The 19,018-nt window shown below is 65.5% G+C and overlaps 2 protein-coding genes across 3 annotated transcripts; both read right to left on the bottom strand.

Moving 5' to 3' along the window:
• Position 1: 1 nt before the first annotated feature.
• On the bottom strand, positions 2–14,852 carry BLTP2 (bridge-like lipid transfer protein family member 2). Of its 2 annotated transcripts, XM_090026512.1 has the most exons (39): positions 14,662–14,850; positions 14,368–14,491; positions 14,240–14,289; positions 13,975–14,137; positions 13,780–13,898; positions 13,407–13,467; positions 12,809–13,019; positions 12,510–12,633; positions 12,079–12,203; positions 11,843–11,910; positions 11,561–11,709; positions 11,240–11,358; positions 10,768–10,931; positions 10,371–10,635; positions 9,940–10,145; positions 8,514–9,573; positions 8,204–8,395; positions 7,611–7,813; positions 7,411–7,529; positions 7,115–7,335; positions 6,758–6,948; positions 6,568–6,667; positions 6,285–6,487; positions 5,591–5,888; positions 5,306–5,463; positions 4,877–5,083; positions 4,551–4,650; positions 4,087–4,269; positions 3,726–3,847; positions 3,496–3,651; positions 3,300–3,421; positions 3,009–3,189; positions 2,813–2,899; positions 2,566–2,676; positions 2,279–2,414; positions 1,668–1,792; positions 1,293–1,394; positions 887–1,021; positions 2–568 (listed from the first exon to the last, which is right to left on the bottom strand). In XM_090026512.1, exons 1-39 carry the CDS (start codon positions 14,730–14,732, stop codon positions 386–388), a joined length of 6,714 nt encoding a protein of 2,237 aa, XP_089882638.1. In that variant the 5' UTR covers positions 14,733–14,850; the 3' UTR covers positions 2–385. The 2 variants fall into 2 exon arrangements, 1 of the variants encoding a protein (XP_089882638.1); XR_016439036.1 differs by lacking the exons at positions 2–568; positions 887–1,021 and having other exon boundaries at positions 2,279–2,364; positions 14,662–14,852.
• Positions 14,853–15,674: 822 nt separating this feature from the next.
• SDF2 (stromal cell derived factor 2) lies at positions 15,675–17,621 on the bottom strand. Its single transcript, XM_090026540.1, has 3 exons — positions 17,414–17,621; positions 16,973–17,169; positions 15,675–16,407 (listed from the first exon to the last, which is right to left on the bottom strand). Exons 1-3 carry the CDS (start codon positions 17,571–17,573, stop codon positions 16,120–16,122), a joined length of 645 nt encoding a protein of 214 aa, XP_089882666.1. The 5' UTR covers positions 17,574–17,621; the 3' UTR covers positions 15,675–16,119.
• Between the last annotated feature and the right edge of the window lie 1,397 nt (positions 17,622–19,018).

Genomic DNA, 19,018 nt, shown 5'->3' with positions numbered 1-19,018 from the left:
ATCCAAATTAAAAACTTGTTTATTAAATGCTCTCCCCCAGTCCCCACTTGCCCAACAGTCACCAGGCCGGAGCGGACACACTCCTGCAGCATGGACGGTCGCTCCAGCCGAGACACCGACACCGACACCGCCACCGCCACGCCCGGCGAGAGCCGCGCGGGATACACCCGTAATAAAAAAACAAGGCTCCGTGCGAAGAGCGGACGCCTGGGCCTGGCATCCCCACCCCGGCAGGCCGCCGACAGCCTGCCGCGGCCCAACTGCACCCCTGCGACGACAGTCCCTGCGGCGTGGGCCGGGCCAGCTGCGAGGAGGGGCTGCGCTCCCCTCTCCCCAAGGCGGCCAGAGCTGTTCCTGCCCCTTCCCGACCAGCTGGGCACCACCCTCACTTGCGCCTACTGAAAATGGACTTCTTGCCCGGGTTCTTGTCACCCACGCTGAGGCCGATGAGCAGCCGCGCCTTCTCGTCCTCCTCCTGCTGCGGCACGGGCCCATCCGACTTGCTCTCCGCCTTGCCCCGGGCCTCAGACCCTGCCGCCGGCTTCAGGCGCAGCTTCTCCTTGATCACCTGCACAGGTAGGGGCATGGGCTCGGGCAGGGCGTGTACCGGGCACATCCTAGCACCCCTGGGGAGCCAGGCCCCGGCCAGGCCCTGGCAGCAGTCCCAGCGAGCCTGGCAGCACCAGGCCAGGCCCCAGTGCTTCCTGTAGCACCAGGAAGCCACAGGGACAGGGGTTTCCCCAACCTGTCCCCACGCCCACGCACAAGCCCCGGGCACTTCCCTCAGCCTGGCTGGGGGGGCGGAAGCAGCAGAGCTGCCAGCCAGAGGCACTGGGCAGGGCCGAGGACAGAGGAGCAGCCAGTCCCCCACGCCAGGGCCCCGTACCTGTGCCACCAGGGCCTTGCGGCTGTCCCGCTTCACCGCCATGGCGAAGTCCAGCCAGGTCCAAGTGTTGTTGTGGTACTCCAGGCATGGCAGCACCAGGTTCAGTTCCCCCCAGTCTACACTATTCTTCTCGCCCTGTACAAGGGGAAGACTCGACTTGTCATGCAGCCTGTGGCCAAGCCTGGCTCCACCATCCTCACGCCGCAGGGACGGGGCTCAGCAAATGGGGCCTGCACACCCCCAGGAGCAGAGGCCACAAGAGAGGGGGGAAGAGCTGATGCAAGTGGAGACGGGCTGCAGCTGCCCCACAAGTGCTGGTGTGCGACTCCTCCGCAAGGCCTGGCCCGGGCTGTGTCCCCTCCCCTCAGCCAGGGCCCACCAGATGCCTGCCACGAGGGGCACAGACCTTATAGCTGACGCAGAGCGGCACCTGCGGGATCTTGATGTAGATGAAGGAGTTGTTCATGGCGGCGCGCTCCTTCATCTTGTCAATGTCATCCACGGGGTGCTGCGGACAGAGCCAGGCAGAACCGCATGGAGGGACGGGGTCTGGAGCCAGGGAGTGGGGCACCAGGCCGGCACCAAGCTGCCGCTTTACCGAGCCCGTGGTCCCCTCTGCCACGTGGCTGCGCTGCCCAAGCCCTTACCATACAGACCAGGCTTGGCCTGCTAGTGGGGAGGGGTCCTCATGCTGCAGCTGGGGCTGGGGAGGTTGCAGGCCTGCCCCCGAGCAGGACACCAGCCTGAGGAGGGCCCCCACACAGCAGCAGGAGGTACGTACCTCGGGTGCTTTGCGGAACGACCTCCTGACCCCTGACGTCCGGTTCAGTCCCTGAGCGACCCCCTTCCCTGGGCCCAGCGAGTCCTCAGCCACCATCAGCTGCCGCGGCTTCACCACAGGCATCCCTGCAGGAGGTGGGTGGGCATCAGTGCAGGGTGGGGGGCTGCTGCATGGACCAGCCAACCGCCCCCGGGCTACCAGCCTGCTTGCCAACCCCCTTGAGCCATGCTGCTCTGGCCATGGCCTCACCTGTGCACACAGGTCTCCGGCTCCCCCCTCGCCTCGCCTCGCCCAGCCCTGGCTCACAGCCCACATGGCGCTCACCCTGAGCCTTCCCCTGTTCTTGGCTGTGTGACCCTGTGTTCGGCTGTGAACATGCATGTCATTCAGCCCACTCTGGCATGGGTCACCTGCAAGCAGCTCCACACCCTGTCCCCCCCCAGACCACGGCCAAAGCACCAGGGCAATGCCAGACTCCGTGAGTCCCCGCCAGACCCAATGTCCCCGCACACAGGTGGGGTCCAGTCATGCTCTGCTAGGCAAGAGCGCCTGCGCTGCATGGAGCTGGGCATGCAGGACTGCGCCCAGCCCTGCACCCTGCCAGCTCTCACCTGTCGTCACCAGCTTGGACTTGTCCTCCTCGTCGCCCACCTCCTCCTCCTCCACAGTGCGGCCAGGGAAGAAGAAGCCCATCATCCTGTGGAAGAACTGGTGGGTGAGCTGGATGGTCAGAGGCACCACGTTCACCTGCGGGAGGAGCAGCAAGTCAGCATCCAGCACCGGGACCCCAGGCCACATGTAACCCCTACCATCCCTTGCTCCTGGGAGGCTTCAGCCCCGTCTGCTCCAGTGACTCCTGCTGCACTTGCCAAGCACCAGCGCAGGAGGACCCGCTCACCTCAAAATGCTCCTTGATGGAGATGCCCCCGACCGGGGGCCGCACCTTGCTGAAGATGCGCAGCGCCAGCTGCCGGCCGGACTGGCAGGAACTCTGAGGCCGCAGCACCACCTGCCGGGCGCAGGGGGGAGCGCAGGCAGGTGAGGACAGGGGCAGCTCAGCACGCACCCCCCACATCCCGGGGACGCTCACCCACCCAGCCTGGCCGGGAGGGGGTCCCAGGCCTCACTCCCAGGCAGGTGCTTGCCTTGTACACAGCGTTGGGCAGGAGATTGTTCATGGTGACCCAGCCCAGCTCCAGGAGATGCTCCGCAGTGTCATCTGATTTGTTCACCTGCAGAACAGCCATGAGTGCCTCTGCCCCGATCGCCCCCACCCGCAGCCCATGTTGGAGCCCAGCCGCCAGGCCGGAGGGGCGGCTTGAGCCCCCAGGCTGGAGATACCTTGCTGTAGAGGAAGCGCTGCAGCTCCAACTCGGCGATGCCCAGCTGCCCGTCCTCCTCGGTGAGGCGCCAGCGAGCCTGGGCGAAGTAAAACTCAGTGCGCCGCGCCACGCTCACATCCTCGAGTTGCTTGCGCAGCTCCATCTTGTTGGCCCGCTGCAGCTGGAAGTCCTTGAAGCACCTGCCAAGCGGGCAAGGGGATGCCATGAAACTGCGGCTCCTGGGAGCGGTGCCAGGGCTGGCGGCACGGCTGCGGGCAGCGCGAGGAAGACTGCCGCTGGGCTCCGATACCTGATGAGGATGTTGAGCTCCTCGCTCTCCAGCTGCAGGGTGGCCTTCTCTTGGCTCAGCTGCTGCTGCAGCTTCTGGTTCAGGTCAAGCAGGCTCTCATTCTTGCCGTCATCCTGCAGAGACTGGATGGGCGACAAGGTCAGGCCCGCCTGTCCTGGCACAGGACCCCCGCCCCCCAGCCCAGGCGGGGCCGCACCTTCATGATGGAATACATCTGCTTCTCCAGCTGGCGGATCTGGGCCACGTGCTGCCTCACGGCCTCCTGCAGGTGCAGGATGCTGCTGCGCTGTTCCTCGGGGTTGCTGGAGATCTCCAACTGGAACCGCACCCGCTGTTTCTTCTCGCTGTGCTCCTACAGCACAGGGAGAGATGTCAGAGGGTGAGGGGGGCCCTGCACCTCCACCCCAGCCTAGGTCCTGCAGGTACCTTGCGCTTGGGCTCCACGTGCAGCAGCAGGTTGTTGACAATGTCGAGGATCATGGCGTACTGCGCTGGGTTGGTGGAGATCTCCAGGTCGTGGTGGATCAGTGTGAATGTGTCCACAGCACCTGGAAGGAGACCGGAGGGATGGGCTTTGGGGCCAGCTGGGAGCACAGCGACCCTAGCCACAGCCAGAGCTGGGAGGGCGCATCACATCAGGGGCTGGGGGGCCCACACCAGGCAAAAACCAGAACCAAATCAGGAAGGGTTGGCAGGTCCCACTCAGACAGCTCCGCTATGCCCCAGGCAGCTTCTGCGACAGGATGGACTGACGCAGGGCTGTCCAGTGGGGACCCTGTAACCGCACCCTCCTGCTTCTTCAGCAGGTCCTCCTTCTCCAGGTGGGCTGGGATCTCGGGCGGCTTGATCTGGGTGGCCAGCTCGGGGTCGATGTCATGGCTGTAACTGATGTAGTACATGCGGCAGCTGCACCGGGAGATGATCCTCTGCACCTGCTGGGTCTGCTGGGCTTCCGAGGGCTGGTTCCAGTCTGGGACCAGGCACAGGGGCAGCCGTCAGGGTGCCGCACCTTGGGCCGGCTGGGGAAGGGCACGGAGCTGCCCGTCCCCTGCGTGCTGAATACACCGCCCAGCATGCAGAGTGAGGGGGCAGACCCCAGGCAGGACAGGATGACAAATGCAAGCCCAACCCCTGCCACTAGCCCATGCAGGGCCCCAGAGCTCTCACCCGGCTGTACGGACCAGCAAAGAGGAGCCCTCAGCACCCTGAGGAGGGAGCCTGGGGTCCAGCCCAGCCATGCTGGGCACTGACCTGTGGTGGTGCTGACCATGCCGCCCACGGCTTGCCCACTCTCCATGAGCTCCTGCACCGAGTCCAGGCTGCGCTGCCGATGCTCCTCAATGTTCTTCACCTGGGGGCAGAAGAGGCACTGGTGATGCTCTGCCCAACCCAGCCCTGCCACCCCACTCACCTGGGCACCAGCCCCGCAAGGGGACAAGCTCTTCCCCAGCGGCCGGGGGTAGGACTCTCAACGCTGTCCTAGCCGGGGGCTCGTCTGGGCTCCAGGTCTTGCTTTCCTCGTACAGGGGAATGCTGGGGCTTGCTTGGGCTCACACAAGGACAGGGCAGCCACCCACCTCCAGCCACAGCTGCCCATCCTCCTGCTCCACTGGGCTGCTCTCGGTGGTGGCAAAGTACTGCATGCCATCCAGCAGGCAGGTCCACGAGGTCTTCTGCTTCAGCGTGTCCCCGTACCAGGCGGGGTGGTGCTGGCACTGCAGCAGCTGGGCTTTGGCTGCCGACACGATCACGCAGCCCTCCGTCTCCGCCCCACGCAGCACCATCTGCGACAGGAGCGGCCCTCAGTGCCGGCCCAGCAGGGACACCCGCCCCCAGGCCCCGTAGGCAGCAGGGGAAGAATGCACAGCCCTTAGTCTCATCCTCCCTATGGGGGCAGGGGAGACAGCAGGGCAGGAGCACTGGCTGCGGGAACAGCGCCCAGGTCTTTCCGCGGCGCCCAGGGGAGGAAGAGGACGGGGCAGGGAGCAGGGCAGGGGTCCAGGTACCTGGCAGTTAACCAGCTCGATGAGGCTGTTGCGGTTGAAGATGTCATCGGTCTGGCAGGCGGCAATGCCGCACAGCTGCTCCGTGGCCCCCGGGTCCTCCTCTGTGAAGACCACAAACTTGTCCGTCTCCTCGATGAGCTTTTGCAGCATGTAGGCTCCTGGGGCAAGAGTGGGGTTAGCCTGCCTGGCAGGGCAGGGGCTCCACCGGCAGAGGCAGGGAGGAGGCAGCTCCTGCCTGGCAGAGCAAGGCTCAGCAGCTCCTGGGACCAGGGTGGGTGCACTCACCCCCCGAGGAGCCCCTCTCAACACGGCCCCCGTTGCTGGGAGCACTCGCCCGTGGCTGGGGGGGCGGCTGGGGGGTGGGGAGGCCCCGCTTCAGCTTTTTAGCAGGGAGCTGGGTGTCGATCTTTAACCCCTTCAGTGCCTCAGTGGAGAGGTTCCGCTTGAGCACGGCTGCTTTCTTGTAGCCATCGTAGAGGCCGAAGGCGATGTCGCGGTTCGTGGTGGTCCAGGATGCGCGCAGGTCCACCAGCTGCAGCTGGTGTGTATGGAAGACATCGTCCCCATCCCGGACGGGCAGCTCCTGTGGGATCCAGCGGGTTGGAGCAAAGCCAAACACCCCCCACCCCTCCTGTCCTCCCACAACCTGACTACACAACTCCAGCAACAGGCTCGGAGGCCCTGCAGGTCCTGGGGAGGCAGCATGGCGGGGGACCAGGGCTCCAGGCCTGGCTGGCAGGGTGGTCACTGCCTTTTTCTGAACCCTGATGGAGGGCCCACAAGTCCCGCACAGATCAGCACTGGCTGCTGACTGGGCAGCTGTTCAGCCCTGCTCAGTTCCTCCTGCCCCAAGTGCTTGGAGGGTCCCTGGGGGAACAGCCCCCGCTCCCCATGCTGGAGTCATGGGGTAGTTCGCACCTCCGGGATCCCCCTGCCCTACGTGATACTAGCGAAGCGGGCACAGGGGCTGGGGCGGTACCTCCTCGGCAGCGCGGGCACTGTGCCGCTGGTAGATGAGGCATGACAGGCTCAGCAGGTGGGTCTTCTTCACCAGGGAGTTGAGGCGGTGGTCGGCGCTCTCGTCGCAGGTCGAGGCCATGAGGTACACGGTGACAGCGTTCAGGTCGCTCACCATCTGCGTGACACTCCACTCCGAGATCAGGCGCCGCATCACGGTGCCCGCTGGAGTGAGAGCAGCAGTTAGCAGGGAGCTGGAGGCCCGGCCCACCCCGCCCCCAGCCAGCCCCCGGCCCCTGCCTCACCTTGGGGGATGAGCCGCTGAGTACCACGAGTGAAGATGTGCCCCTTGCGGCACTCCACCTGGATGCCTCGCTGCTGTGCAAACGAGGCCCAGTAATGCACCTGTGGAGCGGAGACAGGCACTCAGACAGCCGCGGACAAGAGCGCCTCACCTGCCCCCCGCGGCTCATCCCCAGCTGGGCGCAGCCTCACCTGGAGCTGGGGGAAGAGGGCACGGAAGGAGAGCTCCTTGTAGTGCTGCCCCAGCTTCTTCTTGCTGGGCTTGAGGTTGTTGAAGAGCGTCCCGCGGCAGATGGGGCGCGTCACACTGGTCCAGGTGGCCCAGAAGTTCTGCATCCAGCGCAGGGTGCTGCTGTAGAGCAGGATCTGGGGCTGGGAGAGCTCTGGGAGGACACACACAGCACTTGGCATCGCTCCCCCACCTCTGCCTGTAGCACCTGAGCCCTCCGGGCACCTGGGATCCACGGCCCACAGGCAACACGGGGTGCTTCGGCGGCAGGAGGAGCACAGGAGATCTCCATCCCTCCTCCCCCAAACCTCCCCACTCACCCCTGCTGGGCCGGGTGAGGTCCATGTGGATGGAGAGGTTGAGGTTGGTGGAGCGGAAGGCACGGTACGAGTCGTGCAGCTGCCCCACCGGCACCTCGGGCAGGAACTGTGGGCACCGCAGCACCACGCCATGGTGGTCGTGGGGGTTGCCGTGGCAGAGCCACTGCAGGTCTAGGGTCATGCACAGGTCGGGCAGGTGCAGGAAGCAGCAGTCATCATACCTGCTCCGGGAGAGAGATGGGGTCAGGCCTGGCCCGGCTCTGCCCCATGCTGCCCTGCCCCACAGCCACACTCACTTGGAAGCCGTGCGCACGTTGACATCCAGGTCACCCTTGAAGACGAACTGCCCGGGCCTCCAGTGGAAAGAGAGACCGCTCCACTCCCAGTGCATGTTCTCTGTGGTGTTGTAGGGGTCCTGTGAGGCAAGACTGGGGGTAAGGGGGGCCACATGGGCTCAGTCCGGGGTCCAGGGCAGGAGGCTGCCAGGAAAACTCACCTCGGTGGCTAGCTGGTGTAGGTTGGCCTGCTCAATGTCCATGTGCCAGTCCCCGTGGAACAGCAGGCGGCTTTTATCCCACCAGGGCAGGGGGGCGCTGGGATCCTCCGAGGGCTTGGTGAGCAGATCCACGCACTGCCCGACGAGGGTCCAGGCCGGGTCCCAGCAGGGTCCCCACACAATGGTATACAGGGCAATCTCGGCTGGGGGTGGGCACCGGCTCAGCACAGCTGCTTCCTGGGAGCTCCTCCCTCTCCACGGGCTGGGACGCCAAGCCCCAGCCTCTGGCTTGCCTCTCCACCCAGCTCAGTGCAAGCGGTGAAGGACTGGGGCTCGTGGGTACAGCCCTCTCCCCCACACCCCCGGCCCACACATGGAACTAAGAGCACACGGACTGTCGTGTCCTGGGTCAGACGCTAGGTCTGCCTTTCCCCGTCTCTTGTCACACGGGGGCAAAGTGGAGGCTGGAAAGAAGAGCGGACTGGGTCCAACTGAGGTTTTTTTGCCCCACTTGCAGCCTTCAGCGAACAAACACAGAGCCACCCCCGTGGCAGAGACCCAACCCCACGGCACCCGCCTCAGAGCCCACTTACAGCGGAAGTCGTGGTAGAACTTGAGGGGCGGCATGTTCCTCTCGACAGTGACCTGGCCCCAGGGCGCCCCCAGCTCCAGCAGCTGGCGGAGGCGGGAGCAGGCCTGACCACGCTGCTCTGCCCCAGCCAGCCGGCCCTGCAGCCGCCAGTCCCGGATCTCGAACAGGTAGCGGGGGTAGTCGCGGATGCGCACTGCGGGAAGAGGCAGCGAGTTCCGAGGGAGCAAGGGAGAGGCAGCCACGAGGCCCAGCCGGCAACCCTGGGCACCCTAGCAGGGACTGGGGACCCCCCAGGAGGAGCAGACACTCACTAAAGAAGGTCTTGACGCTGCCCTTCACCATGCGGCACCAGTGAGTGACGAGCTCCAGGCCCTCAGGAGGGAGCGGGCTGACACCATCCAGGTCCCGCATCTGTTCCAGGACGCGGGGGGCGCCGTGGAAGGACTCGTCGGCCAGGGCGGCCAGCTGGAGGCCAGCGAGGGTCCAGGTGAGCAGGGCCCGGCGCATGGGCGTGTTAGCATAGAGGCGCCGCGAGCGCTGGATGTAGATCTCAATGTTCTTGCGCTCCAGCGAGGCGTAAAGCTCCTCGATCTTGCGGGCGGGCAGCAGCTCGCCGTGCTGCTTGCGCAGCGCCGCCACCTTGGCGTCCAGCAGCTGCAACCGCTTGGCGCTCTCCTTACTCTCGTCCTTCATCAGCTCATAGTTGTCCCGCAGCTTCACCTCCAGCACGGCATCCAGGAAGACCCAGGAGAAGCGCTGTATCTTCAGCAACAAATCGGGGGGCAGGGCTGGCTGCATGGGGCTACCCCCACGCCCATGCAGCCCCTTCAGCCACTTCTGCACGCCGATGGCTGCGTCCAGAGTGCGGGAGACATCGTACTGGTAGGGGAGCTCCACGGCCACCATGGCACAGGACAGGACCCAGGCGCGGTTGCGTAGGGTGCGCAGGGCCGGGCAAGCGCAGCGCTGCAGTGTCAGCTCCTCCAGCTCAGGCAGCAGCTGGACCTCCACCTCCTTGAAGCTGAAGATGCTGTGGCCATCGAAGCCAGCTGCCACCTCGGGGCAGTACACCTGCAGGGCTCCGCCGCCGTGCCAGCTGGCCGAGGCCTGTTCCGCCACCAGACTGATGTAGTTGGTGGCAGAGACGAAGGCCGTGAGCTTGGCCGAGCTCAGCTCCATTGCCAGGGAGTGCAGCCGCCTCAGCGGGGCCCCCTCTGCACCAAGGCTCTCTGGGGGGCCTGGGGCAATGTCCCGGGGGCCTAGGGTGCTCTGCAGCACGTTGCAGCAGTGCTGAGCAGCCAGAACGTGCTGATACAGGTACATGTGGTCAGGTGGACTCCACAACGCTGTTAGGCCCTCACCACACTGCACCTGCGCAGAGGGAAGCCGGCACTGGCTCACTGCTCTCCCCAGGGCTCCCGCGAGAGCGAGGGCACTGCGTGGAGCCAGGCACAGTGCCCAGTCCCGCTCCGCACAGATGCCTCCCTGCTCCCTGCACAGCACCCAGTACCAGGACCACCTCCCACGCACAGCCCCGTAGCAGCCCTGCCACAGGCTGTGACCAAAATAGCTAGGGCCTCAGCTGAGAGTGCGACCTCGGGACCTGGCAGCACAGAGGCCACCAGTGCCCTGATCCATCCAGCCACGTGCACCCTGGCTCAGTCAGGTCGGTCTCAGAGCCCTCCCTTGGCCTGAGCTGCTGCAAAGCCTCCTGCTCCCCGACAGGGCCCTGCCTACCTCCAGGGAGCGGGTGCTGCTGTGGTAGGTGAGAGACAGCGCAGAGATGCTCACAACGGGGCTGGGCACAGCCGGCGCCTTGCAGCATGGCTGCATCTTCTCTGTGATGCTCTTGACCAGGGCCAGCGCCACACCCTGGACGCCAACCGTGCAGCTCTCAGCGCTACCCTGCACAGTCAGTGTGTCCAGCCTCACCTCCAAAGCACCTGCACAGAGATGGGGCATCACCCCAGGGCAGGGGGCACTCACTTCTCAAGGGAGCCAGGATAGCCCCTGCCAAGCCACATGAGGGACTGCAAGGGGGCAGGCAGGGGGCAGCAAGGGCAGCCCAGACAGGCCCAGCACACCAGACCCGCAGAGGAGGGAGAGTTCCTGGGGGCAGCTGGCAGGAGCCGACAGGGGCGGGCGCACAGAGCACCACAATCACTCACCCACTAGGCTGGCCAGTGTGAACAGGTTGACGTCCTCCACCTTCAGATCCACTTTCCAGAGCAGACCCCAGGGCACCCCTGGGGAAGGCGGTGGCTCTGTAGGGGACTCCAGGGTCGCAGGGCCTGGCCGCAGCAGTGCCAGGACCCTGGCAAGGCACTCGGTGCAGGTGTCCGACGACTCCACCTGCAGGCCCCGGAGACTGCAGTCCAGGAAGAGTGTGTCCGCCTGGGTGCTGGACGTGCCCAGGGGCTGGTTGTAGCTGCCCTGCAGGGGCAAGGGCCAGCAATTATATACGGGCAGGTCCTGCCTGCCCGCCCCACTGAACGCGTGGCAGCTAGCCAAGTTGTGCATGCTGCCCAGGGGTGGAGGGGAGCACAGCCCCCCCGCTGTACTCACCTGCAAGCTGAAACAGTCGAGGATTAGGGCCTCGCCCCAGACATGGGCGCTGGGCGGGTGCAGGGCCCTCTGGATGTGCGAGTCGGGGCCCACACGCCAGCAAAGGTGGTCAACGGTCAGCAGCGCCCGCTGGTGCATGGTCTGGGGGCGCAGGTGCTGGTAGTCTGTGGGTGCAAAGCCAGGGTGAGTGCAGGCTGGGCCAGCACATGCCATGTAGGCCACCCAGACACCTCCGCTCCTGGGGCAGTCCCTGGGTATGGATGCCCCCACATGGACAGCCAATGCACTGGAAGGTGCCTACTCCTGTCACCCTCCTATCTGCCAGGCCCATAAGGCTTGTCTCTGCAGGACCCCGGGCTGAGCTAGGCTCCCCTCATTATGCACCTGCCACTAGCAAAGCCCTAGCCCCTGTTCCCAACCCTGAGAGAGTAGCTGAACCACATCAGCCAGGTCTCTGAGCAGCTGCTTGCACCTGCTGTGATGGAGTTGAAGCCCAGGGCAAAAGGCGGTGTGTCCCCCAGCTGCACCGAGATGCTGACGTTGGACAGGGAGGCAGAGAAGACAATGGGAGCCAGGATCTGGGGGCAGCTCCTGCCGCAGGGCGGGGAAAGACCAAGTGTTAGCGGCACAGAGCCCTGCGGGCTAAGCCTGCCGGGCACCAAGCCTGGAGAAGGCCCCTCTGTCAGGAACATGGCTGGCCTGGCTCCCAGGGCAGTCAGTACAGACCCAGGACAACCAGCAGCAGACGTGCACACCACACCCCCAAGCTGCCCTGGCGGGGGACGGCACTCACCTGCCCTTGCGGCCCTGGTGGGTGGGCAGCGGGGAGCAACCCCGGCTCTCCTGCGCCAGCACGCCGAGCCAGTGTGAGAACTCCTGGTGTCGGTAGTGGACGATGCAGGTGTTGAGCAGCACAGCAGCCGACACGTCGATTGCCGTGACCTGGCAGCAGGGAGGGAGGTGAGAGTGGGATCCATCCCCCAGCTCCACACATGGAGCCAGAACCAGGCAGTGGAGAAACAGGGGTGCCAAGGGGCAGGGAGCCCAGGCACAGCAGGCACTGAGGCACACTCACCTGGACACTGGACTTCAGCGAGCTCAGGCACACGATGCGCTGACGGCTCTGGGACAGCAGCAGGCCATCTGCAGGAAGAGGGGCAGCGGTGGGTTAGCTGGGCCAGGGCTGCAGCCACCCACTGCGCACACGCCACGTGAAACTGGACAGTCTGGGCCAGCAGGGGCGGTCCCTGCGCGAGAGCCCCCCGGGCTGAGCCAGCCCTGCCCCTGCCCTGGAGCCCTCCTGGCACTCGCCTTCCAGCAGCAGCTCCACACTCATCTGGTCCAGGTCAGAGGCAGGCGTGAAGCTGCGCAGCGGATGCTGCTCCTCGTCGCGCTGGTACAGGAACTGCAGCAGCTTCAGGGTCCACGTGAGGTGCCTGCGGCAGCCAGCCCCAGGTGCAGGGCATGAGGGGAGGGCCCGCCGCACCACTGCCTCCTGCCCCCCAGCCCAGCGCGCACCAGCTGGCAGTCTCCTCACCTCCAAGGATTAGCTGCCTGCTGCCCCCACCCGAGACCACACTCATTCAGCCCCAGAGCCCCCACCTGGCTCTGCTCAGAGCCCCCTGGGGCATTCTTGCCTGCCACAGGCTCACAGCCAAGGAGGATGGGCAGGGACCAGGCACCAGGGACAAGTAGCACAACAGCCCCTGCAAGCACTGGACCCATTCTCTGCCCCCCGTTACCTCTTCTGGCTGTTCATTGACAGCACCACGCTGGTGCTCTCCAGCTGCACCTTCACCTTGTTGGGGATGAGCTGCAGGGCACCCACACCCAGCGGAGACAGCGCTGTGGGAGCCGCTTCAGGGCCTGGGAGGGACACAGTCATAAGCCATCGAGCCCAGAGCTCCCCACTCCTCCCTGGAAGCATCCAGCCCTACTACCCTCATCCCAGCTCCCACCACACCCCTAGGGCCGCAGAGACCCCAGGGGGCCCCAGGTACCCGTTCCCCACCCCACAGCCCCCCAGGTGCAAGGGCCAAACCTGGGGCAGGGTCAGCAGGTGGGTCCCTGACGCGGCTCCGCCTCTCGCTGCGGGCTGCCCAGTGCAGCAGCTCGCTGCTGAACAGCCCCTCGTGCAGCTCGGCCTGCAGAGTCCACACGCCCAGGCTGACGCCTGTCAGCTGCCGCTTGCTCACGCTGACCTGCACGGAGAGGGAGAGCGCCAGCACCAGCTCCGCCAGGCACGTGTCGTCCTGCGGGGGGGGAGGAGGGGAGTCAAGGAGCCTGCCAACCTCCCAGGGGAGGCCGTGCTCAAGGCAGAGCTTCGTGCCTGCCCTTCCTGTGCCCAGCGATGCCTGGGCACAGCCTGGTCTCAGCACCCAGCGCAGGCATCCTGCCGCCTCTCCTGGGGAGCAAGCCTTGCCCTGTCCTGTGCTGCAGGTTTCGTGTCCAGCTGGCACCTCCCACTAGAGGAGCTCACGCGCTCTGGAGCCGGCTCCAGGTCTCCTGGTGCCACAGCCCAGGCTGTGCTTGGCAGGGCCAGCAGCGATGGTGCGGTTCCTCCCGCAGCTCCAGCTGCAACCCCGGCCTCCTCCCCGGGGGGCCCAGGCAGCCGCAGGGCACCAGCCCCCGACACTCACCAGCTGGCTGCTCCGCAGCACCTTGCTGTTCATCTGCGTCAAGGTCACCTCGCAGTCCAGGCTGGGGGGCAGAAGGGAGATGAGCCCCACCCACCTCCACTGCTGCCCCAGCCCCAAGCTACTGCCACGGCGCGTTCTTGGGCAGAGGGCACCCGACCCACCCTCAGAAGGGCCCACTGGGTACCAGAACGGCTCAGGTCCCTGGGGAGAGGGCTCCAGGACCACCACTGCGTGGCCTTGGGGATGAGCTGGGGAGTGGCAGACGGGCCAAGTGGTGGACGTGTGCAGCCCAGCAAGGAGGGGTCACGAGAGGTGGGGACAGGGCTCTCCTGGTTGCGGGCAGCTGACCCCTGGCTCCTGCCCGCCACGTTACCTCCTGCCATCGCTGTCCAGCAGGAGCCGGGTCCTGGTGACCTGGATGTGCCAGAGCGACTCGGATGTGGCCACGTGCAGCACCATGATGTTGACAGAGTCCACGTGCACGGAGACGAGCTGAGGACCAGGAGGCAGTGAGGATGGCTGGGGGGAAACCCCCGCCCCCCAGCTCCCCTGCTCCTCTGGGCCTCACCTGGCTCAGGACCCGCAACAGGGAGGGCTTCACAGGCAGCTCCCGCTCGCCCTCCTCGCTGCCGCCACCCCCGGGAGCCGCAGGGAACGGGGGCGGGTGCCCGGGGGCCTTCTGCAGGTCCAGGCGGATCCGCACCTCCCCGAAGCACAGCGCCAGGTAGCGCCTGGATGGGAAGACAGCGACAGGCCGTTCGTTACCAGGGCCCCCCCGGGGGCCCCCACGCGCGGGCCAGCAGCGGGGCGGCGGGGGACCCTGGGGTACGCACGGCAGCTCGTGGCTCAGCAGCCTGCTGGAGATCCAGACGCTGTCGATCTCCTGTGGGGGACAGAGGCGCGTCAGCGGGGCTCTGCTGCCGGCCGCGCCGCTTTCGGGAGGGCGAGGCCCGGTACCCACCACGACCCGCTGCTCCTGCGGGAACTCGAGGCTGATGTTGCGGAGCCGCAGGAAGCCGCCGACCCGCAGCTCGGCGCGGAGCTGCCGCCGGCACCAGCGCACGGCCAGGCGGCACAGCAACCACCTGCGGGCGCAGCGTGGGTCAGCGCCGGCCCCGGGCACCCGCAACGCCTACGTTGTGGCCGCGGGTCCCCCCGCTCCGGGCACCTCGCCCCCAGCACCCCCCAGCACCGGCCCAGCAGGACCCAGGAGACGCCGGGGCAGCCCGCGTCGGGGGTCGCGCCCGCCTCTCACCGCGCCAGCAGCAGCGCGCCCAGCGCCAGCGCCAGCCCGAGCAGCGCGGCGGGGAGCGGCGGCGGTAGCATGGCGGCTCCCCCCGGCCCGGCCCGGCCCCCGCGCCTGGCACCGGCCGCTCCGTCCGCCACGGGCCCGGCGCCGCCCGCGGGCCGACCGGCAGCGAACCCGGAGAGCGGGCGGGCCAAGCGTGAGCGCCCCCGAAGTGAGCGCCGCCTGCTGCGCCTGCGCCGTGGGGCGGGGCGGGGCGGGGCGGGGCTACAGGAGGAGCACGTGCCCAGGGCTCCCCGAGGCCGGGCTGGTCGCTGTACGGTTCTGCCCCCCCACCCTGGGGCCCTCGGCCCTGCCCCGGGGGCTAGGGCCCCGGGCAAGGGGGGATTCCCACCCTCCCAAGGGCTGGCTGTGCATGTTGCCCCCTCCTTGCCCATGCATCACCGGAGCCTTCCTCCTCCTCACACGAGGTCTCCATGCATGAGAGAATTCACCAGAGCCGGCTGCTTTCTCCAGCGAGCACAGGCCAAGCCAGAGTGCCCCAAGCAATGCAGTGTCCCGGAGACCGAGGGGGAATCTTTCCTTTTAGGTCTCCAACACAGGCAGACACTGCAAGCATGACCATCCCTGGCTGCATTTAGTAACAGGAGCCCGGGCTTTGCCCCCTCCCCGCCCCTGGCAGAACAACGCTGAGGGGCACGTGGAAAAGACGCTCAGTTGTGTCATTTAAACCCACCTAACCCGCACTTGGCCCCTCTTCCAGCCCAGCTTCCCCTTCCTGATATCAGCACAGCTCTTTTTCTAAGCCCATGTGACATGAAGCGTGTAGCTTCTTATCTTGCAGCCCCTGCTGGTTTTTGGCTGAGCTGTTGCTTTTACTGTTCTTTTGATAAGCAGAGACCCTGTCCCATTTGCACCACCCACCCACACCCCTCCCCCAGGAGCTGGTGCTGAGAGCGATGCTTGAAGGGGAGCAATTCTGTCTCAGTGCACATAGGAGCAGAACAAAACAGCATACAGCCTTAGAGAAGTAGATTCTTTTATAGCCCAGCCCCTGTCAGCAGTTGTCCCCAGGACACGTCTGTGCACAAACGTCAGCAATACAGATCTTACAGAGACAAACAAATGAAACTGTGACAGTGAGAACAGGCTCACTGCAAGGTGATGACAGCAAGTCACGAATGGTCCCTTTTTCTGTGGGAGAGTTTGGCTTAGCACCTCTGTAGGGGGGGTGGGGAACCTGCTGTGAGAGGAGCCTGTTGCAACAGATGGAGCCTGGACGAAGAGGGATAATGAGACCCAGGCAAGGAAAGAGAAGGGGAACAACGGCTCTGCTCGCTGGCCTGTGCCCCACTACTCCAGCAACCGAAAGCTGCGGCAAAGGCACCTGGAAGCAGAAAGGTCCCTACAGGAGCTGAACACTTGCGGTAAAGGTACTGCAACGCTGGGAAGCTCCAGCGCGGTCCGTCATAGCTCAGAATGGTAGGGATCCATTCTCAGCAGCTCACTGGGTTTCATGAAGATCCCTTCCATGACCTTCCAGTAGTTGTTCTGGTTAGAGTAGGACATGCCGTGCACTTCCTTCTGGCCGTGGATGGGTCGTCCATACTGCTCCCCAGTCACGGAGAGGAAGACGTCAGTGGAGGAGTGCTTGAACCGCACCTCACCGTCCCGTGCCCAGTACGGCCCGCTGCACACCACCGTCCAGTCATCCAGGTAGTCTCCCTCACCATCCTCCCCAAATGCGCTGACCTCCTGGAACAAATGCAACAAGAGTACCAGGCGCTGATGCGTTAGCCACAGCCTAGGGCAAAAACACTCCTATTCGCGGCGTGGGCTGGATGCGGTCTTGGAAAACAAGCTCTGAAACCCTGAGCAGGGGCTGAATGTGGGGCTGTGCATCAGATTTAAGGGGTATGCCCCCATGTTACTCCTCCCTCCGCCCCAGGAACATCATCATCTTGTCAAGTTGGAAACACAGCTCAGCCCCAGGATAGTTTCACAGCTGTGAAAACAGGTAGGACTTCCCTGAGAACCTGCCTTTCCAAAGCAGTAACTAAGAGCCTCCCCTTCCCCCTGCTGCAGGGAGAGCACACAACCTTGTCCCCTACCCTAGGCCTGCAAAAGAATGATCCCGCTGGCCCGGGAAAGCACCAGTCCAGCTGTCAGCCAGATTTGGACTCATCTTGTTCACGTCCATGCAGAAGCACCAACCTCTCGCTAAGGACAGGAATGTGTAGGTCAAGGCCAACCGAGCCCCTCAGCAGAGAACAGGAACAGCGCGTGTAAGCAGCCGCTGGCTCCAACCTCCAGGACTCACCTGGTTGCCTGAGAGGGGCGAGGTGAAGTGGTGGCTGTGCAGGTTCCTCCCCGTGTTGATGTGGGTCAGCCGGATGGACTGCCCACACTTCACCGGCGTCCCCCTCCCACACACCGTGGAGGTCTTTCCCCGAATCCTCCAGTAGCTGTTGCTGTCGTCCACGGCCGAGACGCCCGTCACCGACTGCTGCCCGCTGCCTGAGCGACCGAAAGGGAAACCGTGGGATCGCCATCGCTGGTGGCGCTCAGCAGCAATGCCCGGCTCCACGACGAGCTGGGCTTTGCCGGTTGCCACGTGCGGTGGGGAAGGAATTTCTTCCGCTCCTACTACTATGTGTACTGGGGGGGCGGGATTTTCCCCTCACCCAGAGGCACCCAGTGCGGCTGCCCCGACCCCCAGTCCCCCCCGGCCCTGATCCCCAGTGCCCCCTGCGGCCGGTACCGGATCCGTAGCGCACGTCGTGCGAGTGCAGCCGCACATTGTGGCGCACGTTGAGCAGCTTCACGACGGAGCCGCAGGTGACGGCGCCGGGGTCGGGGCCGTCGCCCCCCGCCGCCGCCGCGCCCAGCGCCAGCGCCAGCGCCGCGACCAGCAGCCGCATCCTGCCCCCGCTGCCAAAAGCGGAAGCGGCCCCGCTGCGCCGGAACCATAGAGTGCGGCGGACGGAAGAGCCGGAAGCCCTGTGGGGGTGGGGCCGGAAGCGGAAGTGAGGCTGTCTCCGCGCTGGGAGGGCGCGGCTTGTCTGCCCTCCGCAGCGGCGGAGGCCTCCATTTTCCCTTCGGCCCCGAGCGGCGGGTGAGGCCGCGCGCGGAGATCCGGGCGGGGGCGGGGACGGGGACAGGGACAGGGACGGCTTCGCTTCGCTTCGCTTTGCCTCCCCTCGGCCACGGCCTGCGAGCGTGTCCCCTCGCGGGGCGGGGCGGGTGGGGGCATTGGTTGTCGTGGAAACCGGGGGTGGGGGTGTCGTGGAAACCGCGAGGGGGGCCGCACGAGGCCTCGGAGTCTGTCAACCGAGCCCGGGGCCGGGGAGTCGTGTTACGACCCCTAGATAAACCTCCATGGCCCGGTCCCGGGGCGCCGCAGCTCCCCCCGGGGACACGGGGCCGCCTCGCTGCTCCCGAAGGCCTCTGGGTTTCTGCACGTCCTCCCTTTCGTCCGCCTACGTCACTGCCCCGGGCCACGGGCCTCAGCCGCCGCCCCCACAGGGATGGACGGGGCAGCTCGGCCGAGGCGCTCGGCGTCGCTACCGGCACACGGCACGCCCGGCCCCCAGGCGCGGGCTGTGTCGCGTGGGCCTGCCCCCGTGCCTCGGGGGCGCCCCACGCGCCCCTGGGTGTTCCCGGGACGGAGCCCTGTTCTGCGCGCTTGCAGGTGACTGTGTCAGCGGCAACAGACACGGGGTCTAATGGGCTGTGCTGTGCTGTGCTGCGCTGCGCTGCGCAGAGACCTGGGCCCAGGTGCAGACCCCTCGCCTGCCAGCACGGGGGGTTATGCGCAGTTGTGCACTGTAGCATTATGTGCAGTTGTGCACAATAACATTCAGTTGTGCACCGTAGCATTATGCGCAGTGGTGCGTCATAACGTGCAGTTGAGCGCCATAACATTATGCACTACTGTGCACAATAGCATGTAGTTGTACCCCGTAGCATTATGCGCAATTGTGCACAATAGCGTGTAGTTGTGCACCGTGGCATTATGCGCAGTTGTGCACAATAGCGTGTAGTTGTGCACCGTGGCATTATGCGCAGTTGTGCACAATAGCGTGTAGTTGTGCACCGTGGCATTATGCGCAGTTGTGCACAATAGCGTGTAGTTGTGCACCGTGGCATTATGCGTAATTGTGCACCATAATGTGCAGTTGTGCGCCATAACATTACACGCTGTTGTGTGCAATGGCATGTAGTTGTGCACCGTAGCATTATGCAGAGTTGTGCACCATAATGTGCAGTTGTGCACCATAACATTATGCGCTGTTGTGCACAGTAGCATGTAGTTGTGCATCGTAGCATTATGCGGAGTTGCGCACAACAATATGCAGTTGTGCGC

This window comes from Crocodylus siamensis, chromosome 13, assembly GCF_052110815.1.
Source record: "Crocodylus siamensis isolate JL-2025a chromosome 13, ASM5211081v1, whole genome shotgun sequence".
NCBI lineage: Eukaryota > Metazoa > Chordata > Crocodylia > Crocodylidae > Crocodylus > Crocodylus siamensis.
The sequence above is the reverse complement of the archived record's forward strand: the minus strand, read 5'-3'. Positions and strand labels throughout refer to the sequence as shown.

What these genes read in the sequence shown, in the direction of transcription:
- BLTP2 (XM_090026512.1), bottom strand. Translation starts at nt 14,732, where the DNA reads ATGCTACCGCCGCCGCTCCCCGCCGCGCTGCTCGGGCTGGCGCTGGCG. An exon ending in CACCAGGGCCGCAAGGGCAG is followed by an intron (nt 11,359 to 11,560) that starts GTGAGTGCCGTC and finishes GCCCTGCGGCAG; the next exon opens with GAGCTGCCCCCAGATCCTGG. An exon ending in ACGTGGAGCCCAAGCGCAAG is followed by an intron (nt 3,652 to 3,725) that starts GTACCTGCAGGA and finishes CCTGTGCTGTAG; the next exon opens with GAGCACAGCGAGAAGAAACA.
- SDF2 (XM_090026540.1), bottom strand. Translation starts at nt 17,573, where the DNA reads ATGCGGCTGCTGGTCGCGGCGCTGGCGCTGGCGCTGGGCGCGGCGGCG. An exon ending in CGACGTGCGCTACGGATCCG is followed by an intron (nt 17,170 to 17,413) that starts GTACCGGCCGCA and finishes TCGGTCGCTCAG; the next exon opens with GCAGCGGGCAGCAGTCGGTG. An exon ending in CGCCCCTCTCAGGCAACCAG is followed by an intron (nt 16,408 to 16,972) that starts GTGAGTCCTGGA and finishes CATTTGTTCCAG; the next exon opens with GAGGTCAGCGCATTTGGGGA.